At 49.1% G+C, this 25,534-nt stretch overlaps 1 protein-coding gene across 11 annotated transcripts; it reads right to left on the bottom strand.

Moving 5' to 3' along the window:
- Positions 1-4,355: 4,355 nt before the first annotated feature.
- Positions 4,356-25,333, bottom strand: LOC144736786 (plasmolipin-like). Of its 11 annotated transcripts, none has more exons than XR_013588823.1 (6): positions 25,056-25,333; positions 21,178-21,319; positions 19,395-19,568; positions 15,867-15,986; positions 6,112-7,388; positions 4,356-6,027 (listed from the first exon to the last, which is right to left on the bottom strand). XR_013588823.1 is itself a non-coding variant. In XM_078619420.1 (5 exons), exons 2-5 carry the CDS (start codon positions 21,301-21,303, stop codon positions 7,245-7,247), a joined length of 564 nt encoding a protein of 187 aa, XP_078475546.1. In that variant the 5' UTR covers positions 21,304-21,343; positions 25,056-25,333; the 3' UTR covers positions 6,034-7,244. The 11 variants fall into 11 exon arrangements, 3 of the variants coding, with proteins under 3 accessions (XP_078475546.1, XP_078475544.1, XP_078475545.1); XR_013588825.1 differs by having other exon boundaries at positions 6,151-7,388; XR_013588826.1 differs by having other exon boundaries at positions 6,230-7,388.
- Between the last annotated feature and the right edge of the window lie 201 nt (positions 25,334-25,534).

Here is a 25,534-nt window from a genome sequence, read left to right as displayed (position 1 = left end):
TACTAAGTTTAATCTAGATTTGAAGTTTTCGTGACTGCAGGGATCCATACTCTTTGGTTCTTTCGGTAAAGTCACGTAGGTATAAAATAAAATAAATTAAATCACGACGTTTCGATTGCAACACAAGCATGATGATGATTACACGCATGATGATGATGATTGCTTGTGTTGCAATCGAAACGTCGTGAGAATTTTATTGTTTTATAATTTTATTATTTTATTATTTCCCTTCTACGTGACTTTACCAAAAGAACCAAGAATATGAATCACTGCAGGCACGAAAGATTTAAATCAAAATGTAACCAAAGAGTATGTTTACTAAGTTTGTGTTTTATTGAGTGTGTGTCTCTATCTCTCTGTGTGTGTCTCTGTGTTGTCTCTCTCTCTGCTTGTGTGTCTGTCTTTGCGTCTCTGTGTCTTGTCTCTCTCTGTGTTGTCTCTCTCTCTCTGCTCGTGTGTCTGTCTTTGCGTCTCTGTGTCTTGTCTCTCTGAAAATTTCACAACTTAACTTCAATCTTTGGAGGAACGCTATGATTTAATTGATCATTTTCTCTTCTCTACTTGACTTTACCGAAAGAACCAAAGCGCAGGAGGGAGCAGGGCTGTTCGAGCCGGAACTGAGGCCACCTTCGATCCTCACTCTTCAGTCTCCGCACACGACGACTCGACGTGCAGAGGTCGCAACCGGGTACCCGATACCCGTACCCTACCCGATACCCGGCTACCCGTACCCGGCCGGGTACGGGTAGCCGTTTGCGACCCTGGTGCGGCCGGGTACGGGTAGGCTGTGAGTCACTGGTGAGTAACCGTTTGTCACTCATTTCGGGTAGGGTACGGGTAGGGAACGGGTACCCGTACCCGGCCGGGTACGGGTACGGGTACCCATTTGCGACCCTGGTGCGGCCGGGTACGGGTACGGGTAAGGCAGTGCTGGCTCAACCATTTCGTGATTCCGTTCAAGTGATTCGGTGGTTAGGAACGGTGGCCACCACCTTACGTAGTTAACCCGTAAGGGGTCGTCCATAAATGACGTCACGCACCTGGGGGGGGGGGTCAGATATTTGTGACGATGTGTGACGAGGGGGGGGGGGGGGTGAGAAATGTGACGTCATATCAAAATGCGCAACTTTAAATAAATATAGACAACACGTTCTACTTAATTAAATAGACGTATTAATAAATGTTTTCTCCTACAACATCAGAGTGCAGCGCCACATTAAATGCGCACTACAATGACAATAGTTTAAAGCGATTTGAAGCATGTTTTATATTTTTTTTTGGGGGGGGGGGGCAGAGCCTTGTGACGTCATATTTGAGGGGGGGGTCTGAATTTTTGTGACGCCGTGTGACGATGGGGGGGGGGGGGGGTCAGAAATCGTCCAAACTCGCGTGACGTCATTTATGGACGGCCCCTAACCCCCCCCCTTCCCAAAAAAAGAACTCCTTTGTGAATAATATTGGTCGCGAAAGCCGACATGTTAAACAAAACGAGTGTGTGTGTGAGAAAAGATAAAATGTTGTCAATTTGCCATCATAGTCGGTAGTTTGTGGTGTCTCTCTTCCAGTGCAGAGGAAGTGCAATATTTTGCTGGCTGTGATGCGATTTCCACAAATACATTTCTTCGTTTCACAACTTCGCTGAGGGCGTTAATGGGGACGATGACACATTTCAAACCACGAGACCAGACTCGGTACCTGGCAGAGGTGTGGACTCGAGTCATGTGACTTGGACTCGAGTCAGACTCGAGTCATGAATTTGATGACTTGCGACTCGACTTGGACTTGCATAACAATGACTTTGTCCCACCTATGAGATGTGGACTCGAGTCATGTGACTTGGACTCGAGTCAGACTCGAGTCATGAATTTGATGACTTGCGACTCGACTTGGACTTGCATAACAATGACTTTGTCCCACCTATGAGATGTGGACTCGAGTCATGTGACTTGGACTCGAGTCAGACTCGAGTCATGAATTTGATGACTTGCGACTCGACTTGGACTTGCATAACAATGACTTTGTCCCACCTATGAGATGTGGACTCGAGTCATGTGACTTGGACTCGAGTCAGACTCGAGTCATGAATTTGATGACTTGCGACTCGACTTGGACTTGCATAACAATGACTTTGTCCCACCTATGAGATGTGGACTCGAGTCATGTGACTTGGACTCGAGTCAGACTCGAGTCATGAATTTGATGACTTGCGACTCGACTTGGACTTGCATAACAATGACTTTGTCCCACCTATGAGATGTGGACTCGAGTCATGTGACTTGGACTCGAGTCAGACTCGAGTCATGAATTTGATGACTTGCGACTCGACTTGGACTTGCATAACAATGACTTTGTCCCACCTATGAGATGTGGACTCGGGTCATGTGACTTGGACTCGAGTCAGACTCGAGTCATGAATTTGATGACTTGCGACTCGACTTGGACTTGCATAACAATGACTTTGTCCCACCTATGAGATGTGGACTCGAGTCATGTGACTTGGACTCGAGTCAGACTCGAGTCATGAATTTGATGACTTGCGACTCGACTTGGACTTGCATAACAATGACTTTGTCCCACCTCTGAGATGTGGACTCGAGTCATGTGACTTGGACTCGAGTCAGACTCGAGTCATGAATTTGATGACTTGCGACTCGACTTGGACTTGCATAACAATGACTTTGTCCCACCTCTGGTACCTGGTTCAAGGATGATCTTCGCGTGCCTGGGTCCCAAGGGTAACTCAGCCACGCGCACTCCCATGAGCTCATCTCGCTGACGCTGCTCATCGAGTACAGCGCGTTGCGCAAGGCCGTAGCCACGGAGTCAACATTGGGGGGGACCAAATCTTCCAGGGCGTTTGGGGGTCCCCCCCCCCAGAAAAAAAATCTAAATTTGAAAACTAATTTCCTGAATAAAATAAAAAAAAAATCACTAACACGTGGGATGGACTTTTCATCTAATTTTTTACAAGAATGTCTAATAGTGTATTGTATTACATTGCTCTGTTTTGACTTTTTTACCATTTCTTGTTTCATCGTATGTAATCGCAGAGATGAGGGATGAATAAAGTACAACCATAACCACAATCATATAAACATAAATCTATGCATTGCTTTATATGAAGACAAGTCCAGATATTGTGGCCAAGGTTTAGAAAATTTTGTTTTTATTTACATAGCTAGCAAAATCATTTTTATAGCTATATATTAGGGGGGGGGACATTTTGAGCATATTTGAATATTGGGGGGGGGATGTGTCCCCCCCCCAATATTTATTATAATTATAATAATTGCGGCTTTGGTATGTACCAAAGCCGTATACCCCCAGCGAGTCCGCGTACTTTATGGATGAGAACCACTGTGACGAGACCATGGTCTGGGTTCGAGCCCTGGCTCTGGGTGCCTCCGTCTATTAAAATCCACAGTGGCCACGTCAAGAGACACAACGCCTGAGACTCTGAGAGACAGAGTTCGAGCCCTGGGTCTCGGTGTTTCCCCTCTATTGAGATTCACAGTGGCCACATCAAGAAACACAGAGCCTGAGACACTGACAGACAGAGTTCGAGCCCTGGGTCTCGGTGTTTCCCCTCTATTGAGATCCAGAGTGGCCACGCCAAGAGAAACAGAGCCTGAGACACTGAGAGACAAAGTCCGAGCCCTGGGTCTCGGTGTCTCCGTCTATTGAGATTCACATTGGCCACGCCAAGAAACACAAAGACTGAGACACTGCGAGACTGAGTTCGAGCCCTGGGTCTCGGTGTTTCCCCTCGATTGAGATCCACAGTGGCCACGTCAAGAAACACAGAGCCTGAGACACTGAGAGACAAGAGTTCGAGCCCTGGGTCTCTGTGTTTCTCCGTCTATTGAGATTCACAGTGGCCACGCCAAGAGAAACAGAGCCTGAGACTCTGAGAGACAGAGTTCGAGCCCTGGGTCTCGGTGTTTCCCCTCTATTGAGATCCACAGTGGCCACGTCAAGAGAAACAGAGCCTGAGACTCTGAGAGAAAGAGTCCGAGCCCTGGGTCTCGGTGTCTCCGTCTATTGAGATTCACATTGGCCACGCCAAGAGACACAAAGCCTGAGATACTGAGAGACTGAGTTCGAATCCTGGCTCTGGGTGTCTCTTGTTTCAGTGCAAATGCGTATTCAAGTGTAACGTTATATCCCTTCAATGACGGGTGACACGTGAAGAATGGGTTACATTTGAATAGCAACACTGTTCGAATGGAAGTACATTTAAATATGTAACCTTTTTATGACTTCTACTGAAGTTGCAACATCATGAAATCTCCAGAAATACAAAAACGCACAGGAATTTTTTTTATTACGCGTGTGTTGTGGTCACAAACTTCGAGGAGACGTCTTCTTAGAGGCAACGCGTTTATTCAGATCAACGATAGCAATAGCTGTAACGCTACGGGGGTACGGCCCCTGTGACACTACGGGGGTAGGGCCCCTGTAACACTACGGGGGTAGGGCCCCTGTGACACTACGGGGGTACGGCCCCTGTAACACTACGGGGGTAGGGCCCCTGTGACACTACGGGGGTAGGGCCCCTGTAACACTACGGGGGTAGGGCCCCTGTGACACTACGGGGGTACGGCCCCTGTAACACTACGGGGGTAGGGCCCCTGTAACACTACGGGGGTACGGCCCCTGTAACACTACGGGGGTAGGGCCCCTGTGACACTACGGGGGTAGGGCCCCTGTAACACTACGGGGGTACGGCCCCTGTAACACTACGGGGGTAGGGCCCCTGTAACACTACGGGGGTAGGGCCCCTGTAACACTACGGGGGTACGGCCCCTGTAACACTACGGGGGTAGGGCCCCTGTAACACTACGGGGGTACGGCCCCTGTAACACTACGGGGGTAGGGCCCCTGTAACACTACGGGGGTACGGCCCCTGTGACACTACGGGGGTACGGCCCCTGTGACACTACGGGGGTACGGCCCCTGTAACACTACGGGGGTACGGCCCCTTCACTCGATAACCTTCTAGCGGGGATTCTAGATTTGAAGCTTTCGTGACTGCAAGGATTCATATTCTCAGGTTTTTTCGGTAAAGTCACGTAGGTAAAACATCAAAATGAATAAAAATAACCTACGTGACTTTACCGAAAAAACCTGAGAATATGACTTCTAGCGGGGCCCTACACACTCAGGGCTACGTTCTCTCGGGTCCTCCGCTACTGGAGCTAGGGGAGGCCTAGCCTGACCCGACCTAGCCAGGGTACGGGTCTCACCGCTGGTCCGCTACAACCCGGCTCTTACAAGAGCCTCGGTTGAGGGTCCCCAGGGTGCTGGTCTCGTCTTATGATGTCTTCGGGTCTTGAGAAGACCGACTTTTATACACAATTCTAGATTTGAAGCTTTCGTGACTGCAAGGGTTCATACTATTAGTTTTATCGGTAAAGTCACGTAGGTAAAAAAAAATGAAATTGAAATTGATTTTAAAAGTGATTTTTATTATTTTATTTTTATTAATTTTTATTTTATACGCAAGTTGGGGCTTCCTCGCCACAGCCATCTCTTAGACACACTTAAGCGGTGGTGCTTTCGCTACGTTGTCCACACCTGAAGGAGGGCGCTTGTGTTGCGCCCGAAACGTCGTGATTTAATTTCGTTTTCATTTTTTTTACCGACGTGACTTTACCGAAAAAAACAAAGAGTATGAATCTTTGCCGTCACGAAAGCTTCAAATCTAGAATTAAGTTGGGGCTTACCCCGCCCCTAGCCACACCTTCCATCGAACCTTCCAGACGGATCTCGAAGGGTCGGGAATGAACCTTTAGCCCACAGCCCCCACCCCTTGGGGGTCTGGGGTCTCTACCTCCTGTCACGTGGCTCGGGGGGGGGGGGTTACCTGAGGTTAACCACCTCCCACTCACTCTCCCTGCTGCTCCCTATCGGCCTGTGAGCGTGGCGACAAGTCAGAAGACACACAGCGCCTCAATAATGGCGCAACACGTGTTTCCTAGCCCAAACCTAGCCCAAACCTAGCCCTACCCTAGCACTAGCCCTAACCTAGCCCTACCCTAGCACTATCCCTACCCTAGCATTAGCCCTAACCTAGCGCTAACACTATCCCTACCCTACACTAGCCCTAACCTAGCCCTAACACTATCCCTACCCTACACTAGCGCTAACCTAGCCCTAACACTATCCCTACCCTAGCACTAGCGCTAGCATAGCCCTAACACTATCCCTACCCTACATTAGCCCTAACCTAGCCCTAACACTATCCCTACCCTAGCACTAGCGCTAGCATAGCCCTAACACTATCCCTACCCTACACTAGCCCTAACCTAGCCCTAACACTATCCCTACCCTAGCACTAGCGCTAACCTAGCCCTAACACTATCCCTACCCTAGCACTAGCCCTAACCTAGCCCCAACACTATCCCTACCCTAGCACTAGCCCTAACCTAGCCCTAACACTATCCATCCCCTAGCACTAGCCCTAACCTAGCCCTAACACTATCCATCCCCTAGCCCTAACACTATCCCTACCCTACACTAGCCCTAACCTAGCCCTAACACTATCCCTACCCTAGCACTAGCCCTAACCTAGCCCTAACACTATCCATCCCCTAGCCCTAACACTATCCCTACCCTACACTAGCCCTAACCTAGCCCTAACACTATCCCTACCCTACACTAGCCCTAACCTAGCCCTAACACTATCCATCCCCTAGCCCTAACACTATCCCTACCCTACACTAGCCCTAACCTAGCCCTAACACTATCCCTACCCTAGCACTAGCCCTAACCTAGCCCTAACACTATCCCTACCCTAGCACTAGCGCTAGCATAGCCCTAACACTATCCCTACCCTACACTAGCCCTAACCTAGCCCTAACACTATCCCTACCCGAGCACTAGCGCTAGCATAGCCCTAACACTATCCATCCCCTAGCACTAACACTAGCCCCACCCTACCACTAGCACTAGCCCGAGCATTGCCCCAACACTGGCTCCAACACCAACCCTCGACTAGCCCGAGCACGAGCCCCAATGCCAGCGGGAAGGAAAGAAATAAAGTCACAACTGTTGTTAAAACACCGTATATGAACGTTACCCCTAATACTCACACATCATGATAGCACAGACAGCACAAACACACACAGCACACACCATCAGAGCGCACAGTACACATCACAAATCATCACCGCAGCACACACAGCACACACACACACATCATCTGGCTCTGGAACAATCACCATCACCCCTCCTCCCCCTGGTCACTGCTGGTATGGTGCTGGCTCGTTGCTGATGCCGTGGCCACTGCTGCTGCCCGTGGCACCCGAGTCGCCTCCACTTTTCCACTCGAGCCAGCCCAGGTAGGAGCCAGCCGCGTACAGCAACGTGCAGAGCAGGGCGAAGAACTGCGTGGCACGGGCGGGGTGGGTGAAAGAGCGTTAGAATGAATAGGCGGAGTGAATGAATGGGTCAGTTGGTGGGTGGGTGGGTGAGTATGGGTCCCCTCCTAATGGTAGGAACCTCCTGGTTACACCAGCCCACAGGGGATTATTGTGTCCGTCCGTCCGTCGTGCAGGGAGGGGCTGGGTGGGGAGGGAGGGGCTGGGGAGGGAGGGGAGAGTGGGGAGGGGCTGGGTTGGGAGGGGCTGTGTGGGGAGGGTGGGGAGGGGCTGGGTTGGGAGGATGGCGGAGGGGCTGGGTGGGGAGGGTGGGGCTGGGTGGGGGGTGGGTGGGGAGGGGCTGGTCACCCCGTGGTGCCCTTATAAAACTCAACGTTTAACCTACTCACGCCGGCTTGTGCCCGCCCTCACAGTCGGGCATTTTTGCGGAATACACCACGCCGCCGTTGACCCTGGCCATTGACCGAGCAACCCAACGTTCCTACCAGCTCCCTCCGCAGGACAATGTGTTTTAGAATGACGGGAGGGAGGGGAGTGGGGGGGCGTTAGAATGAACGAGTGAATGAATGAGTGACGAATGGGTGAGTGAGTGGTCCACTCTTTTATTCTGATATCACGGGAGTGGGGGGCGCGTTGGAATGTGAATGAATGAATGAGTGAACGAATGAGTGAATGAATGAGTGACGAATGGATGAGTGAGTGGTCCACTTTTTAGGATGACGTCACGGGAGGGAGGGGGAACGTGAGAATGAATGAGTGGGAGTCCCGGTGGCTAGGAGATGTTAGCTACCTCGCCTGATATGTAGAAGGTCGTAGGTTCGATCCCGACCCTGACGATGCCTGCTGCTGTATATTCGGAGTCTGCGTCTCTCTCTCTTCCCGTGGTCGCGTGGATTTTTCTCTGGGCTCTCTTCCTTTTTTACACGCTTTTATTTAACTCTGTCTGTTGTTGTCGTTGTTGTTGTCGTTGTTGTTGTCGTTGTTGTTGTCGTTGTATCCTCAAATCTTGTAACTCCATTATAACCCACTTCCCAATGTGGTATTGACTGCAAACTTGGTATACTTATGTCATACTGATGACAATACTATATTCTATCGTAAAAAAAATATATATATTTTTTAAGCATTATTTTTTATATGTTATGTTTCGGCTTGGGTCTAATTTGTCCACGCTCAACTGACGTTGGCTGTAATTGGCCACAGTCCATTACGTTATGGCAAGCTTCGGGGCCACTTCCTGGAGTCGTGGAGTTCTGCCATTACTCGTACGGTACATTTCATGAAAGCGTGTTTAAAAAAAAGTATTTTTAAATATTACTTATTCAGTCCACATTTAGAATCGGCATTACGCGTTTCGAAAGTATTTGGCTGCTGCAATGAATGTCCACGTGATGATGACGATGATGATGATAAGCCACTTCGTTGAGCTTTCAATTGTGATGGGCCACGTCGCTTCTAAAAAAGAACTACACACAGCTCAGTCGGGCCTTACTTGGGAATATTAAAATTGTTCAATTTAGTTTTAAGTGTTAGTTTTAATAACACATATTTGATACATGTTAACCTTCTCCAAGTCGTAAAAGCGGAAATTAAATAAATACCCAGACAACGCTCCAAATCAAGTTTGAACACTGTATCCTTCACATATCCGTCTGTCCACATAGCCAATAATACAACCCATTACCCCATGGCCTTCTGGGAGTGAATCATTTCACAGCACAACTATGGACCCGGTTTGACACGCGGTGCGTCATCCAGAGAGTTGCTCGCTTGAATCGTTGCTGGTGAACTGTCGATCCTACAGATGAGGACCCTTCCTATCTTTACGACATGGCGCTTATGCCGGCTCGATGCACTTTGAGGCCACGTGAAGTGTCGAAAGCCCGCTGGCAGGAGGTCACGGGACAGACCCAGCAGGTGCCATGGAGTTGACTGATTGAGATGACCGGCAGATGCACCACCAGCTGTCCTCCCCACTGTGCCAACTCCCTGCGTTTTATCCGCGCGGCGCCCCGCTCGTTGTTGTGAGCGGCGCGCTCTCTGCCCTCGGCTGTTGCCGGAGGGCGACTGCCTCCAACTGCCCAGTAGCGTCCTTCACGAGCCTCCTCCTCAACAGAGGCTCTTGACACGCTAGTTGTCAGCCAATCAGCTCCACATCATTCTCTACCACATGAGTCAATCTCTTCCCCAGCACATGCCACTCACTCACCCATCATATTAATCTCTTCTCCAGCCCATACCACTCACTCACTCACCCATCAGCTTAATCTCTTCCCCAGCCCATGCCACTCACTCACTCACTAACCCACTCACCCATCAGCTCCATCCAGCCCATGCCGTGCTCGTTTAGCACCCTCTATCCGACCAAACACAAGCTGCTTGGACACTCACAGAGACCCATAGACCCAAAAAAACCCATACTCATAGAGACCCATAGACCCACAGAGACCCATACTCATAAAGACCCATAGACCCACAGAGACTCATACTCATAGAGACCCATAGACCCACAGAGACCCATACTCATAGAGACTCATAGAACCACAGAGACCCATACTCATAGAGACCCATAGACCCACAGAGACCCATACTCATAGAGACCCATAGACCCACAGAGACTCATACTCATAGAGACCCATAGACCCACAGAGACCCATACTCACAGAGACCCATAGACCCACAGAGACCCATACTCATAGAGACCCATAGACCCACAGAGACCCATACTAATAGAGACCCATAGATCCACAGAGACTCAGACTCATAGAGACCCATAGACCCACAGAGACCCATACTCACAGAGACCCATAGACCCACAGAGACCCATACTCATAGAGACTCATAGACCCACAGAGACCCATACTCATAGAGACTCATAGAGACCCACAGAGACCCATACTCATAGAGACCCATAGACCCACAGAGACCCATACTCATAGAGACTCATAGAACCACAGAGACCCATACTCATAGAGACCCATAGACCCACATAGACCCATACTCATAGAGACTCATAGAACCACAGAGACCCATACTCATAGAGACCCATAGACCCACAGAGACCCATACTAATAGAGACTCATAGACCCACAGAGACCCACAACAACCCACAGAGACCCATAGACCCACAGAGACCCATACTCATAGAGACTCATAGACCCACAGAGACCCATACTCATAGAGACCCATAGACCCACAGAGACCCATACTAATAGAGACTCATAGACCCACAGAGACCCATACTCATAGAGACCCATAGACTCACAGAGACCCATACTCATAGAGACCCATAGACCCACAGAGACCCATACTCATAGAGACTCATAGAACCACAGAGACCCATACTCATAGAGACCCATAGACCCACAGAGACCCATACTCATAGAGACTCATAGACCCACAGAGACCCATACTCATAGAGACCCATAGACCCACAGAGACCCATACTCATACAGACCCATAGACCCACAGAGACCCATACTCATCGAGACCCATAAAACCACAGAGACCCACAACAACCCACAGAGAGCCATACTCACACAGACCCATAGACCCACAGAGACCCACAACAACCCACAGAGACCCACAACAACCCACAGAGACCCACAACAACCCACAGAGACCCATAGACCCACAGAGACCCACAACAACCCACAGAGACCCATAGACCCACAGAGACCCACAACAACCCACAGAGACCCATAGACCCACAGAGACCCACAACAACCCACAGAGACCCATAGACCCACAGAGAGCCATAGACCCACAGAGACCCATAGACCCACAGAGACCCACAACAACCCACAGAGACCCACAACAACCCACAGAGACCCATAGACCCACAGAGACCCACAACAATCCACAGAGACCCACAACAATCCACAGAGACCCACAACAACCCACAGAGACCCACAACAACCCACAGAGACCCATAGACCCACAGAGACCCACAACAACCCACAGAGACCCACAACAACCCACAGAGACCCATAGACCCACAGAGACCCACAACAATCCACAGAGACCCACAACAATCCACAGAGACCCACAACAACCCACAGAGACCCACAACAACCCACAGAGACCCATAGACCCGCAGAGACCCTCAACAATCCACAGAGACCCACAACAACCCACAGAGACCCATAGACCCGCAGAGACCCACAACAACCCACAGAGACCCATAAACCCGCAGAGACCCTCAACAATCCACAGAGACCCACAACAACCCACAGAGACCCATAGACCCACAGAGACCCACATCAACCCACAGAGACCCATAGACCCGCAGAGACCCACAACAACCCACAGAGACCCACAACAACCCACAGAGACCCATAGACCCACAGAGACCCACATCAACCCACAGAGACCCATAGACCCACAGAGACCCACATCAACCCACAGAGACCCATAGACCCACAGAGACCCACAACAACCCACAGAGACCCATAGACCCGCAGAGACCCACAACAACCCACAGAGACCCACAACAACCCACAGAGACCCATAGACCCACAGAGACCCACATAAACCCACAGAGACCCATAGACCCACAGAGACCCACATCAACCCACAGAGACCCATAGACCCACAGAGACCCACAACAATCCACAGAGACCCACAACAACCCACAGAGACCCATAGACCCACAGAGACCCACAACAACCCACAGAGACCCATAGACCCACAGAGACCCACAACAACCCACAGAGACCCATAGACCCACAGAGAGCCATAGACCCACAGAGACCCATAGACCCACAGAGACCCACAACAACCCACAGAGACCCACAACAACCCACAGAGACCCATAGACCCACAGAGACCCACAACAATCCACAGAGACCCACAACAATCCACAGAGACCCACAACAACCCACAGAGACCCACAACAACCCACAGAGACCCACAACAACCCACAGAGACCCACAACAACCCACAGAGACCCATAGACCCACAGAGACCCACAACAACCCACAGAGACCCACATCAACCCACAGAGACCCACAACAACCCACAGAGACCCACAACAACCCACAGAGACCCACAACAACCCACAGAGGCCCACAACAACCCACAGAGACCCACAACAACCCACAGAGACCCACAACAACCCACAGAGACCCACAACAACCCACAGAGACCCACAACAACCCACAGAGACCCACAGAGACCCACAGAGACCCACAGAGACCCACAACAACCCACAGAGACCCACAACAACCCATAGAGACCCACAACAACCCACAGAGACCCATAGACCCACAGAGACCCACAACAACCCACAGAGACCCACAACAACCCACAGAGACCCACAACAACCCACAGAGACCCACAACAACCCACAGAGACCCATAGACCCACAGAGACCCATAGACCCACATAGACCCACAACAACCCATAGAGACCCATAGACCCACAGAGACCCACAGAGACCCACAGAGACCCACAGAGACCCATAGACCCACATAGACCCACAGAGACCCACAACAACCCATAGAGACCCATAGACCCACAGAGACCCACAGAGACCCACAACAACCCATAGAGACCCATAGACCCACAGAGACCCACAGAGACCCACAGAGACCCACAACAACCCACAGAGACCCATAGAGACCCACAACAACCCACAGAGACCCACAGAGACCCACAACAACCCACAGAGACCCACAACAACCCACAGAGACCCATAGACCCGCAGAGACCCACAACAACCCACAGAGACCCACAACAACCCACAGAGACCCATAGATCCACAGAGACCCACATCAACCCACAGAGACCCATAGACCCACAGAGACCCACATCAACCCACAGAGACCCATAGACCCACAGAGACCCACAACAACCCACAGAGACCCACAACAACCCACAGAGACCCATAGACCCACAGAGACCCACAACAACCCACAGAGACCCATAGACCCACAGAGACCCACAACAACCCACAGAGACCCATAGACCCACAGAGAGCCATAGACCCACAGAGACCCATAGACCCACAGAGACCCACAACAACCCACAGAGACCCACAACAACCCACAGAGACCCATAGACCCACAGAGACCCACAACAATCCACAGAGACCCATAACAATCCACAGAGACCCACAACAACCCACAGAGACCCACAACAACCCACAGAGACCCACAACAACCCACAGAGACCCACAACAACCCACAGAGACCCATAGACCCACAGAGACCCACAACAACCCACAGAGACCCACAACAACCCACAGAGACCCACAACAACCCACAGAGACCCACAACAACCCACAGAGACCCACAACAACCCACAGAGACCCACAACAACCCACAGAGACCCACAACAACCCACAGAGACCCACAACAACCCATAGAGACCCATAGACCCACAGAGACCCACAGAGACCCACAGAGACCCACAACAACCCACAGAGACCCATAGAGACCCACAACAACCCACAGAGACCCACAGAGACCCACAACAACCCACAGAGACCCACAGAGACCCACAACAACCCACAGAGACCCACAACAACCCACAGAGACCCATAGAGACCCACAACAACCCACAGAGACCCACAACAACCCACAGAGACCCACAGAGACCCACAACAACCCACAGACACCCATAACAACCCACAGAGACCCACAGAGACCCACAGAGACCCACAACAACCCACAGACAGCCATGCTAAAACTAAACTATTGAAGGCCCACTTCCCACTCTTTTTCAGAAGCGACCTGGCCACACTAATTCAACGAAGCGGCGTATCATCACGTGGACATTCATAGCAGCCAAACGCTCTCTAAATGCATGATGTTGATTCTAAATGTGGAGTGAAAAAACCGGAAGACCCGGAGAAAAATCCACGCGACCACGGGGAGAGAGAGAGAGAGACGCAGACTCCAAATACACAGCAGCAGGAGTCAAGGTCGGGATCGAACCCACGGCCTCCTGTAGACCAGGCGAGGTAGTCAACATCTCATAGCCACCGTGATGATGATGAGAGAGAGACACGCAAACTCCAAATATACAGCAGCAGGCGTCAGGGTCGGGATCGAACCCACGGCCTCCTGTACACCAGGCGAGGTAGTCAACATCTCCTAGCCACCGTGATGATGATGAGAGAGAGACACGCAAACTCCAAATATACAGCAGCAGGCGTCAGGGTCGGGATCGAACCCACGGCCTCCTGTAGACCAGGCGAGGTAGTTAACATCTCCTAGCCACCGTGATGATGATGAGAGAGAGAGACACGCAAACTCCAAATATACAGCAGCAGGCGTCAGGGTCGGGATCGAACCCACGGCCTCCTGTAGACCAGGCGAGGTAGTTAACATCTCTACTCTTTGGTTCTTTCGGTAAAGTCACGTGGGTATAAAATAAAATAAATCACGACGTTTCGGGCGCAACACAAGCGTCCATCATCAGGTGGGAAAGCATGGTCTGCTGCTGCTGAGGCAGACTGTTGTAAAATGTTTGAATAGGTGTAGCCCAAGGGTCGTAAAGAAGTGGCCGGGGCTAGTGATGTTAACGTGAGAAATTAGCATGATGTTAATGTGAGAGATTAGCATCATGTTAATGCGAGAGATTAGCATGATGTTAATGCGAGAGATTAGCATGATGTTAATGTGAGAGATTAGCATGATGTTAATGCGAGAGAATAGCATGATGTTAATGCGAGAGATTAGCATGATGTTAATGTGAGAGATTAGCATGATGTTAATGTGAGAGATTAGCATGATGTTAATGTGAGAGATTAGCATGATGTTAATGTGAGAGCTTAGCGTGATGTTAATGTGAGAGAATAGCATGATGTTAATGTGAGAAATTAGCATGATGTTAATGTGAGAGATTAGCATGATGTTAATGTGAGAGCTTAGCGTGATGTTAATGTGAGAGAATAGCATGATGTTAATGTGAGAAATTAGCATGATGTTAATGTGAGAGATTAGCATCATGTTAATGTGAGAGATTAGCATGATGTTAATGTGAGAGATTAGCATGATGTTAATGTGAGAGCTTAGCGTGATGTTAATGTGAGAGATTAGCATGATGTTAATGTGAGAAATTAGCATGATGTTAATGTGAGAGATTAGCATGATGTTAATGTGAGAGATTAGCATCATGTTAATGCGAGAGATTAGCATGATGTTAATGTGAGAGATTAGCATGATGTTAATGTGAGAGCTTAGCGTGATGTTAATGTGAGAGAATAGCATGATGTTAATGTGAGAGATTAGCATGATGTTAATGTGAGAGATTAGCATGATGTTAATGTGAGAGCTTAGCGTGATGTTAATGCGAGAGAATAGCATGTAACTGTAAGAAAGAAAAGCGGCCTCCTAAACGAGGGCACGGAAGTGGCTATGTTAATGTGTCGCCACTAACAGCACTTGCCCCCCAACAGTCTGGCACAGGCTACACGTTGGGAGATCTTTGTCTTTGTCTCTGACGAGGGGACTGGTCCGTGTCGCCCGCGACATCTACCGTCGACGCTGCCCAACGGTTGTAGATGAAAGGAACGCCCGAAGCCAACTGCACCGAGGCTGCGTCCGTGATGAACGCCGTCAGATACATGACAGCCGACAGGGAATCCAGGCACAGGACCTGTACGAGCCACACACACAGGCACACGCGCACGCACAAAGATCCATCCCTGTAGCCTGTAACAGACTGTTTGGGCAAGTGCTGTTAGTTTATAGCACCACAGAGAGTGGGTGGTTTATTACACTATTTCCCATGGCAAAACCTGAACATGCGGTAGACTATTGTTTGGGTCTTTCAGTAAAGTCACGTAGATAGGTTCAACTATAAAAAAAAACTATTGTCATTGTAGTGCGTGTTTAATGTGGCGCTGCACTCTGATATTGTAGGAGAAAACATTTATTAAAAAGTAAATTTAATTAAGTAGAACGTGTTGTCTATATTTGTTTAAAGTTGCGCATTTTTACGTGACGTCACATTTCTCAAACCCCCCCCCCCCATCGTCACACATCGTCACAAATGTCTGACCCCCCCACCCCCCCCCCCTAGGTGCGTGACGTCATTTATGGACGGCCCCTAAGTGTGTGTTGGCTTAAGATGACGCAAATCGGGGTATTGCTGTCCAAGTAGTCCTCGACTTATGAACGAGCTCCAATCATGAGACACCTCCGTTCGTAAGTCGAAAAGTTCGTAAGTCGGAACACAACAATAATACACGACTATAGTTTAATGTCCATAAAGTCAGTGTTATGAAATGTGTTACGGTTCAATGAAAAAGGGAAGCATTGTTAAACTCATAAACAATGAATATTGTACATTTCCATGTAATACTCCGATAAATACTATGTAGTAAATAACAAAAATAAATAAAGTGACGTGAAAACAAACTTACCTTGAGTCCCGATGCTGGTTTGCTTGTCGGAAGGGGGGCAATGAGTAACCACAATTGCACACACACACAGAGAGACACACACACAGACACACACACAAAGAGACACACACACACACAGACACACACACACAGAGACACAGACACACACACAAAGAGACACACACACAGACACACACACAGACACACACACAGACACACACACAGACACACACACAAAGAGACACACACACAGACACACACACAGAGAGACACACACACAGACACACACACACACAAAGAGACACACACACAGACACACACACACAGACACACACACAGACACACACACACACAGACACACACACACACACACACACAGACACACACACAAAGAGACACACACACAGATACACACACACACACAAAGAGACACACACACACAAAGAGACACACACACAGACACACACACACAAAGAGACACACACACAGACACACACACAAAGAGACACACACACAGACACACACACAAAGAGACACAGACACACACACACAAAGAGACACACACACAGACACACACACACACAAAGAGATACACACACAGACACACACACAAAGAGACACACACACAGACATACACACACACAAAGAGACACACACACAGACACACACACACAGACACACACACACAAAGAGACACACACAGACACACACACACAAAGAGACACATACACAGACACACACACACAAAGAGACACACACACAGACACACACACACAAAGAGACACACACACAGACACACACACACACGGGGACACGCGCGCCCACGTATACAAAGACAGGCAACAATGACAAAGATCCCCCGTATAGCCTAAACGGATTGTAGGGGCAGGCAATGAGTGAGGGTTGGGTGGCCAGCGCCACGCCAGTGGCGATATTTATTAGTCACCACACCAGGCACACATTTGAAGCTGAGTCTACCTAGTGGAGGCCCAGGACACCACACACACACGGGGGCATGTGCGTGCATGTGTAGTGGTGGTATTGACGTGCGCCGACTGTGACAGTGATGGATCACGGGGCGGCGCGGGGTGCGGGGTTGGGCACGCGTTGTGGGCGTGGTGTGAACGCGCGCGCCGGGAGTGACAGATGACGAGGCGGCGCGGAGTGAGTGGTGAGGCACGATGAGATGTGGGAAAAGAGGATCGTAGCCAGCACCCGGCGATTGGTCGAATAAGTGGGTGCTCGCAGCGACGTCCGCAGGTGGGGTATAAAGGGGGACGCGCGAGAGCACTCGAGGAGAGTTACCCAGTTGAAGACCCGAAGACGGAGCTGAAGACTTAGTCGCCGAGTAGCTAAGTGGATGTTGGTCATCCGAGTAGCTCAGTGGCGTTAGTCGCCGAGTAGCTAAGTGGATGTTGGTCATCCGAGTAGCTCAGTGGCGTTAGTCGCCGAGTAGCTAAGTGGATGTTGGTCATCCGAGTAGCTCAGTGGGCGTTAGTCGCCAAGTAGCTAAGTGGGTGTTTGTCACCCGAGTACTAAGTGGATGTTGGTCATCCGAGTAGCTCAGTGGCGTTAGTCGCCAAGTAGCTAAGAGGATGTTGGTCATCGGAGTAGCTCAGTGGGCGTTAGTCGCCAAGTAGCTAAGTGGGTGTTTGTCACCCGAGTACTAAGTGGATGTTGGTCATCCGAGTAACTCAGTGGGCGTTAGTCGCCAAGTAGCTAAGTGGGTGTTTGTCACCCGAGTACTAAGTGGATGTTGGTCATCCGAGTAACTCAGTGGGCGTTAGTCGCCAAGTAGCGAAGTGGGTGTTTGTCACCCGAGATACAAAGTAGGTGTTAGTCACCTGTAACCAAGTTTGATAAAATAAAGAGTGTGTTACCCGTGAAGTCGTCTCCCGTGGAGTTACTACATTACACATGCACACACGCACGCTCACTTTCAAACACAAACACACAAACGTGCGCACGAGCACACACACACACATGAACACGCCCTGCAGGAGGCTGTGACTCATGAAATCTCACAGAGGATCGCTCCACTGAACAAAATAGTGACGTGGTTCAGTTTGCAGGAGCGAGTTCGCACAGTTGATGTAAATAAAATGTCTTGGAAGCTGGTTCATCAGTTGAGGGTTTTCATAAGTGTGGGTGTTCATATGTGCAGGTGTTCATAAGGACGGGTGTTCGTAAGTGTGGGTGGTGTTCATAAGTGTGGGTGGTGTTTGTAAGTGCAGGAATTCATAAGCATGGGTGTTCGTAAGCGCGGGTGGTGTTTTATTAAGCAAGGGTGTGCATAAGTGAGGGTGTTTGTAAGCGTGGGTGTTCGTAGGCGCGGGTGTTGTTCTTAAGTGCGAGTGGTGTTCGTAAGTGCAGGAATTCATAAGTGAGGGTGTTTGTAAGTGTGGGTGTTCATAAGCATGGGTGTTCGTAGGCACGGGTGTTTATAAGCGCGGGTGTTGTTCGTAAGTGCAGGTGGTGTTCATAAGCGCGGTTGTTCGTAAGTGCGGATGGTGTTCGTAAGTGTGAATGGTGTTCGTAAGTGCGAGTGGTGTTCGTTCATGTGAATGTTGTTCATAAACGCGAGTGGTGTTCGTAAACGCGAGTGGTGTTCGTAAGTGCGGGTGTTGTTGTTCGCAAGTCGAGGACTGCATGTAACTCACAAACAATGGCCAGGACACGCTGAGGCAGTGCACGGGCAAGGCGAACGACTGGTAGGCAACGAGGAGCAATGTCACGACCCAGCAGAAGACGGTCACGAACAGCACCCACTTGTACGCGGCGAAGACCGAGTAGGGGGTGGAGGCGACGAGGGACCATGCCAGCAGTCCGCAGATCTGGACGATAGCAGAGGACAAACAACACAAAGTTTTCCCCCACCGTTGTATAGCCTGTAACAGACTATCCATATTCTTGGTTCTTTCGGTAAAGTCACGTAGAATGAGTTTAACACGTAGGCTTTCGCGACCAATGTTATTCATAATCAACGTTTTTGGGTTTAGATCGCGTTACTTATAAATGTGTCGTAACCCTCCACCACCCGACACGGCCAATCAGTAAAAAAGTGTCACGTTGACAAAAGACAAATAGTTCACTGCTTTAGCCCACCGGTGTGTTGAAGCGTGAAACCACAACATTTACAATTTGAGTACGACGTTTCGCTGGTAATTGCATCCAGCAACGTGACACTTTTTTACTGATTGGCCGTGTCGGGTGGTGGTGGGTTACGACACATTTATAAGTAACGTGATCTAAACCCAAAAACGTTGATTATGAACACGTAGAATGACTTTACCGAAAGAACCAAGAAGATGAATCCCTGCAGTCACGAAAGCTTTAAATCGAAATTTAGACTATCCATAGTAAAGGTTTGTTTTTGCATTAGATCGTGTATATATGAATGTCGTTAAACCCGCCACCACCCGACACAGCCAATTGGTAAGGTTTGTCACATAAGCAAATCATGCCAATTATTTCTGAGTTCGGCACTAACCGGCGTGTTGGAGAGTAAACCCACAACATTACAATTCGAGTACGAGGTTTCGCCAGTAATTAGTGTCGAGTGTTGGCGGGTTTAACGGCACATTTACATTTACGCGATCTAACCCAAAAAACATCTCTATTAGGATAACATTGCTTCGGAAAGCCTATGTGTTAATCTGTAAAATACTTTTGGGGGCAAGTGTTGTTAGCGAGCACCTATGAAGGCTGGGACGGTACATACACACACACACACACAAAAAGACAAAGAACCACGTACTCATATGAGGCTGAGTCGACCTAGGAGAGGCCTATGACCGGTTCAGATTATTGTCACTGGTGTTAGTGGCCATGAGCAGGGAATCGGTTCGCCCGGTTAGGAGCGCACCACTACACTTACTGCTCTGCTCTTTTATAACAACAACTGCCATTCCCTACTAATTGGTGGTGACATCAACACAGCGGCTGTGCCAACCTATGCACACTTTAAGGCCACGTGAAGTGTCGAACGACCATTGGCAAAAGGTCACGGGACAGACCCAGCAGGTGCCATAGGTTGACCAAATGCACCAGCTGTGCCCCCTTACTGTGCCATCAGCCTGCTCTGTTGTGAGCGTCGTTCCTCTGCCTTCCATTGTTGTTGGAGGGCGACTGCCTTCAATTGCCTTGTAGCATCCTTCACGAGCCTCCTCCATAGATGCCGATTTTGACACCGCTGGTACTAGTCTTCAGCAAGTCCACTTAGCTCCACATCTTCCCGTACCGCATCAGCTCCATCTCTTCTCCAGCCCGTGCAATGCCCGTTTAGCCTCCATCTATCTGGCCAACACTACTGGCTCCACTCCTATACACGCACACACACACACTCACTTTTACACGCTCGGTCCCATACACACGCGCATGCATCCACTTACTCACTCACTCGCACACACACAAACACACGCACAGGTGAAAAAAACCTCTCACCAATTCGCCCAGAGCAATTGTGCCGAGGAGTGAACGTAGGTAGGAGAAGTTCAGGCTCGGAAGGAACACGGAGCCTGCGCCCTGGTGCTCAGGCCGAGTGCTGCCGTCGCCATTGTTGTCGGCCATTTTTGTTTCAACCTTCCTGAAAATCAGACGAAAGTCTCCCCTTTCAAAGTGGGATTAGCACAATGAACGCAGATAATAACAAAAGTAATACTACTTTATAAATAGCCCTTAAGCAATTGTTTTCAGGGAGCTAGTGTTTAAAGGCATTGGTGTGGCTCCCCTCTCGTTTATAGCACCACAGAGAGTGGGTGGTTTATTCGACTATTTCCCATGGCAAAACCTGAACATACAGTAGACTATTCTTTGGGTCTTTCAGTAAAGTCACGTAGATAGGTTCAAATAAATAAAAATGAAATAAACAAAAAGCTACGACGTTTCCATCACAAAACAAGCGATCGTCATGCAACCCTCCCCACCACCCTCCGCGTAGGCCGTGTATTAATCCAAGACAAGAATCCAAGTCTCGGGCGATGCCGGGTAGTAAAGGTAGTCTTCTAACCTATAAAAGGCATTTGTTGTCTGTCCGTCTGTCTGTCTGCTTACGCGCACTTGCGAAGGATTTGGCTCGCGAACCGTGGGGTTTACGTGAAAAAAAAATTAGCCGGATACCACGCTGTAAGCCTCGTGCTTGGCATAGGCTATTCCGTTTTGCAATCCGTCAACTTTAAATGAGTGAAATTAGCGTGTTTGTGCGATTTCTCTTTATTTATTTATTTCTCCGCCCAAGCTGCACGGGGGTTGCCGCTGGCAATGCACGCGTGTCATCGGTGGATGGTGGGGGGGATTTCTCCTTCGCGTTCAAAATGCAAAAAAAATACACGCAACACTGAGGTAAATTCATTCAAGTGTCATGTCCTCTTCTCTCTCCCCCCACGCCAATGTGTGCACTTACTACTATAAGGTCGGTAGAAACTAATATTATAGCGCTTAGATAGTATTATTGTAGGCCGGGGGCTCTGCACGGGACTAGGCCTCACCACGGCACTCTGTCAGGTGACTACTTTGTGCTATAGAGTCGATATATACTGCTATAGAGTCAGCATGTACTACTGTAGTGATAGCAGGTACCACCATAGTCAGTTTGTACTGCTGTAATCATACAGGTACCACCACAGTCGGTAAGCAATGCTGTAATGAAACCAGGTACCACCACAGTATGCACTGCTGTAATCATAGCAGGTCCCACCACACTCAGTATGCACTGCTGTTATCATAGCAGGCGCCACCACAGTCAGTATTCACTGCTGTAATCATAGCAGGTACCACCACAGTATGCACTGCTGTAGTGAAAGCAGGTACCACTACAATCAGTATGTACTGATGCGGTGATAGCAGGTACCACCACAGTCAGTATGCACTGCTGTAATCATATAACGTACCACCACAGTCAGTATGCACTGCTGTAGTGAAAGCAGGTACCACCACAGTATGCACTGCTGTAATCATAGCAGGTACCAACACAGTCGGTATGCACTGCTGTAATCATAGCAGGTACCACCACAGTCAGTATTCACTGTTGTAATCATAGCAGGTACCACCACAGTATGTACTGCTGTAATCATAGCAGGTACCACCACAGTATGTACTGCTGTAATCATAGCAGGTACCACCACAGTATGTACTGCTGTAATCATAGCAGGTACCACCACAGTCAGTATGCACTGCTGTAATGAAAGCAGGTACCACCAAAGTTGGTATGCACTGCTGTAATCATAGCAGGTACCACCACAGTCGGTATGCACTGCTGTAATCATAGCAGGTACCACCACAGTCAGTATGCACTATTGTAATCATAGCAGGTACCACCACAGTCGGTATGCACTGCTGTAATCATAGCAGGTACCAACACAGTCGGTATGCACTGCTGTAATCATAGCAGGTACCACCACAGTCAGTATTCACTGTTGTAATCATAGCAGGTACCACCACAGTATGCACTGTTGTAATCATAGCAGGTACCACCACAGTATGCACTGCTGTAATGAAAGCAGGTACCACCAAAGTTGGTATGCACTGCTGTAGTGAAAGCAGGTACCACCAAAGTTGGTATACACTGCTGTAGTGAAAGCAGGTACCACCACAGTATGCACTGCTGTAATCATAGCAGGTACCAACACAGTCGGTATGCACTGCTGTAGTGATAGTAGATACTGCTATCGAGTTGGTAGATACTGCTATATAGAGTTAGTAGATACTAAAACAGTCAGTATATACCACTACAGTCAGTAAATACTGCTACAGTCAGTAGATACAGTCAGTAGATACTACTACGGTCAGTAGCTACTAGAGTCAGTAGATACTACTATAGAGTGAATAGATACTGCTATAGAGTTAGTAGTTACTACTATAGAGTGGGTAGATACTGCTATAGAGTTAGTAGATACTACTATAGTCAGTGGATACTACTATAGAGTCAGCAGATACTCCTATACAGTTAGTCAGTACTACTATAGAGTCGGTAGATACTACTACGGTCAGTAGCTACTGGAGTCAGTAGATACTACTATAGAATGAGTAGATACTGCTATAGAGTTAGTAGTTACTACTATATTCAGTGGATACTACTGTAATAACAGCCATAGAGGGTTCACGTGGGGATTGGCTTGCCGGTCCTGCTTGTAGCCAATAAGGGTTGAGATAGGGACCATGGCCCAGGCGTGATCACGGCATGTCATCAGGAGTGATTGGCCTAGCTATTCGGGGCCCCAGCTAATGGGGAGCCGGATGAGGGGCGTGGTCCCGGGATTGACAGGGAACCATCGAGAATGGTCGAAGCTGTCCATGGACGATTGGCTGGGGGGACCACGTGACGAAGGGATTAAGAGCGAGTGAGGGAGAACGATCGGGAGCAGACTGAAACTGACAAGAGCAGGGTCACGCGCGGACGGGGGCTCTGGGTGCCACGTGCGCGGCGGGGACTTAGTGCGAAGTCTGTCCTCTCTCCGTTGTCTGCCAGCAACGGAGAGTGAGTGAGCAAAGTGTATTGTGGAGTGGAAATAAAAGGACTGATTCCGAAGCCGTCTCAAGAAGGATTATTACACTACTATGGAGTCAGCAGATACTACTATACAGTTAGTCAGTACTACTATAGAGTCGGTAGATACTACTGTAGGGCCAGTAAATCATACTACGGTCGGTCGTTACTAAAGTCACTAAATACTACTACACAGTCAGTGGCTACTACTGGCTCAGTAGATACTACTGTACAGTCAGTAGATACTACTACAGAGTCAATAGATACTACTTACTCTGTTGTATGTAGGGTGTGTAGGTATGTATACCTACGCGTGGGTAAAGATATTTTTTGAGGAGGGGGGGGGGGGTCGACAATTTTCGGATACCTTTTACATCAACTATTTACCCTCCACTTTCTATAACTTTTTGGACTTTGTTGGTGGATAAATGGACAAACTGCCCACCGGGCTTTCACAGTAGCTTAGCATCTGTGTATGTATATGTCAGGTTTTTAAGAGAGAAGTTTTGAAATATATTTTTTGCCCGGGCAACGCTGGGTACTTCCCGCTGGTATAGATATAATTATTTACAAAAAAAATTTATAACGCGGTTTTTTTTACTACTACAACCCCACCACCAGCGCATTATAGAAGAACAGACTTGTGCTTTATATTCACCTACAATTATACATTATTTATTATAACGCGATGTTTTACAGCAAAACGCGCTGTTCTTCAGGAACGCGACTACCACCACGACCAACATTACATGAGAACGGACTGCATAGACACGTAACGACATTACCATACATAATAACGTTGTCACATTTTATGAAGGTATCAAGTTTTTGGACTTACCTCTTCTGCGAGTCGAGGAGAGAGAGAGTGAGACGAGAGAGGCAGGAGAGAGGGAGCGATGGAACGAGTTGTTTTCGCGTGAAGCTGTGAAACAGAACGTGACGGTGGTGGTGACGGCGGTGGTGGTGGTGGTGGTGACGGCGGTGGTGACGGCGGTGGTGCTGATGGTGGCGGTGATGAAACACGCAGTCATGGCAGTTCTGTCAGTCACAGGATGTTACGCCACGCACGCAGTTTGGCCAGTGCTTCGTGTAACCCCTTCCGACTTTCTTCCCGTGGCACCCTGCGAGTCTTTGAACTAATCAATTAACAAACTAAAACGAAACTTTTTTTGTTTTTAGCAGGTAAAGTCCCACTGAGCTACGTAGATTTTTTTTTTAGAACCGCAACTGCCTGTCACACATGACAACTCAACTGAGTGGCTTATCATCATCAGCATCATCACCTGGACATTTAAAGCAGCCAAATACGTCTTCCTG

Source organism: Lampetra planeri, chromosome 63 (genome assembly GCF_965212315.1).
Source record: "Lampetra planeri chromosome 63, kcLamPlan1.2.h2, whole genome shotgun sequence".
NCBI lineage: Eukaryota > Metazoa > Chordata > Hyperoartia > Petromyzontiformes > Petromyzontidae > Lampetra > Lampetra planeri.
This window is presented reverse-complemented; position numbering and strand designations above follow the sequence as displayed.

Coding starts and splice junctions, on each gene's coding strand:
- LOC144736786 (XM_078619420.1), bottom strand. CDS start 21,303: ATGGCCGACAACAATGGCGACGGCAGCACTCGGCCTGAGCACCAGGGC. Junction 15,987..19,394: donor GCGTGTCCTGGCCATTGTTT/GTGAGTTACATG, acceptor TGGCTCGTACAG/GTCCTGTGCCTGGATTCCCT. Junction 7,389..15,866: donor ACCGTTGGGCAGCGTCGACG/GTAGATGTCGCG, acceptor CGTGCCACGCAG/TTCTTCGCCCTGCTCTGCAC.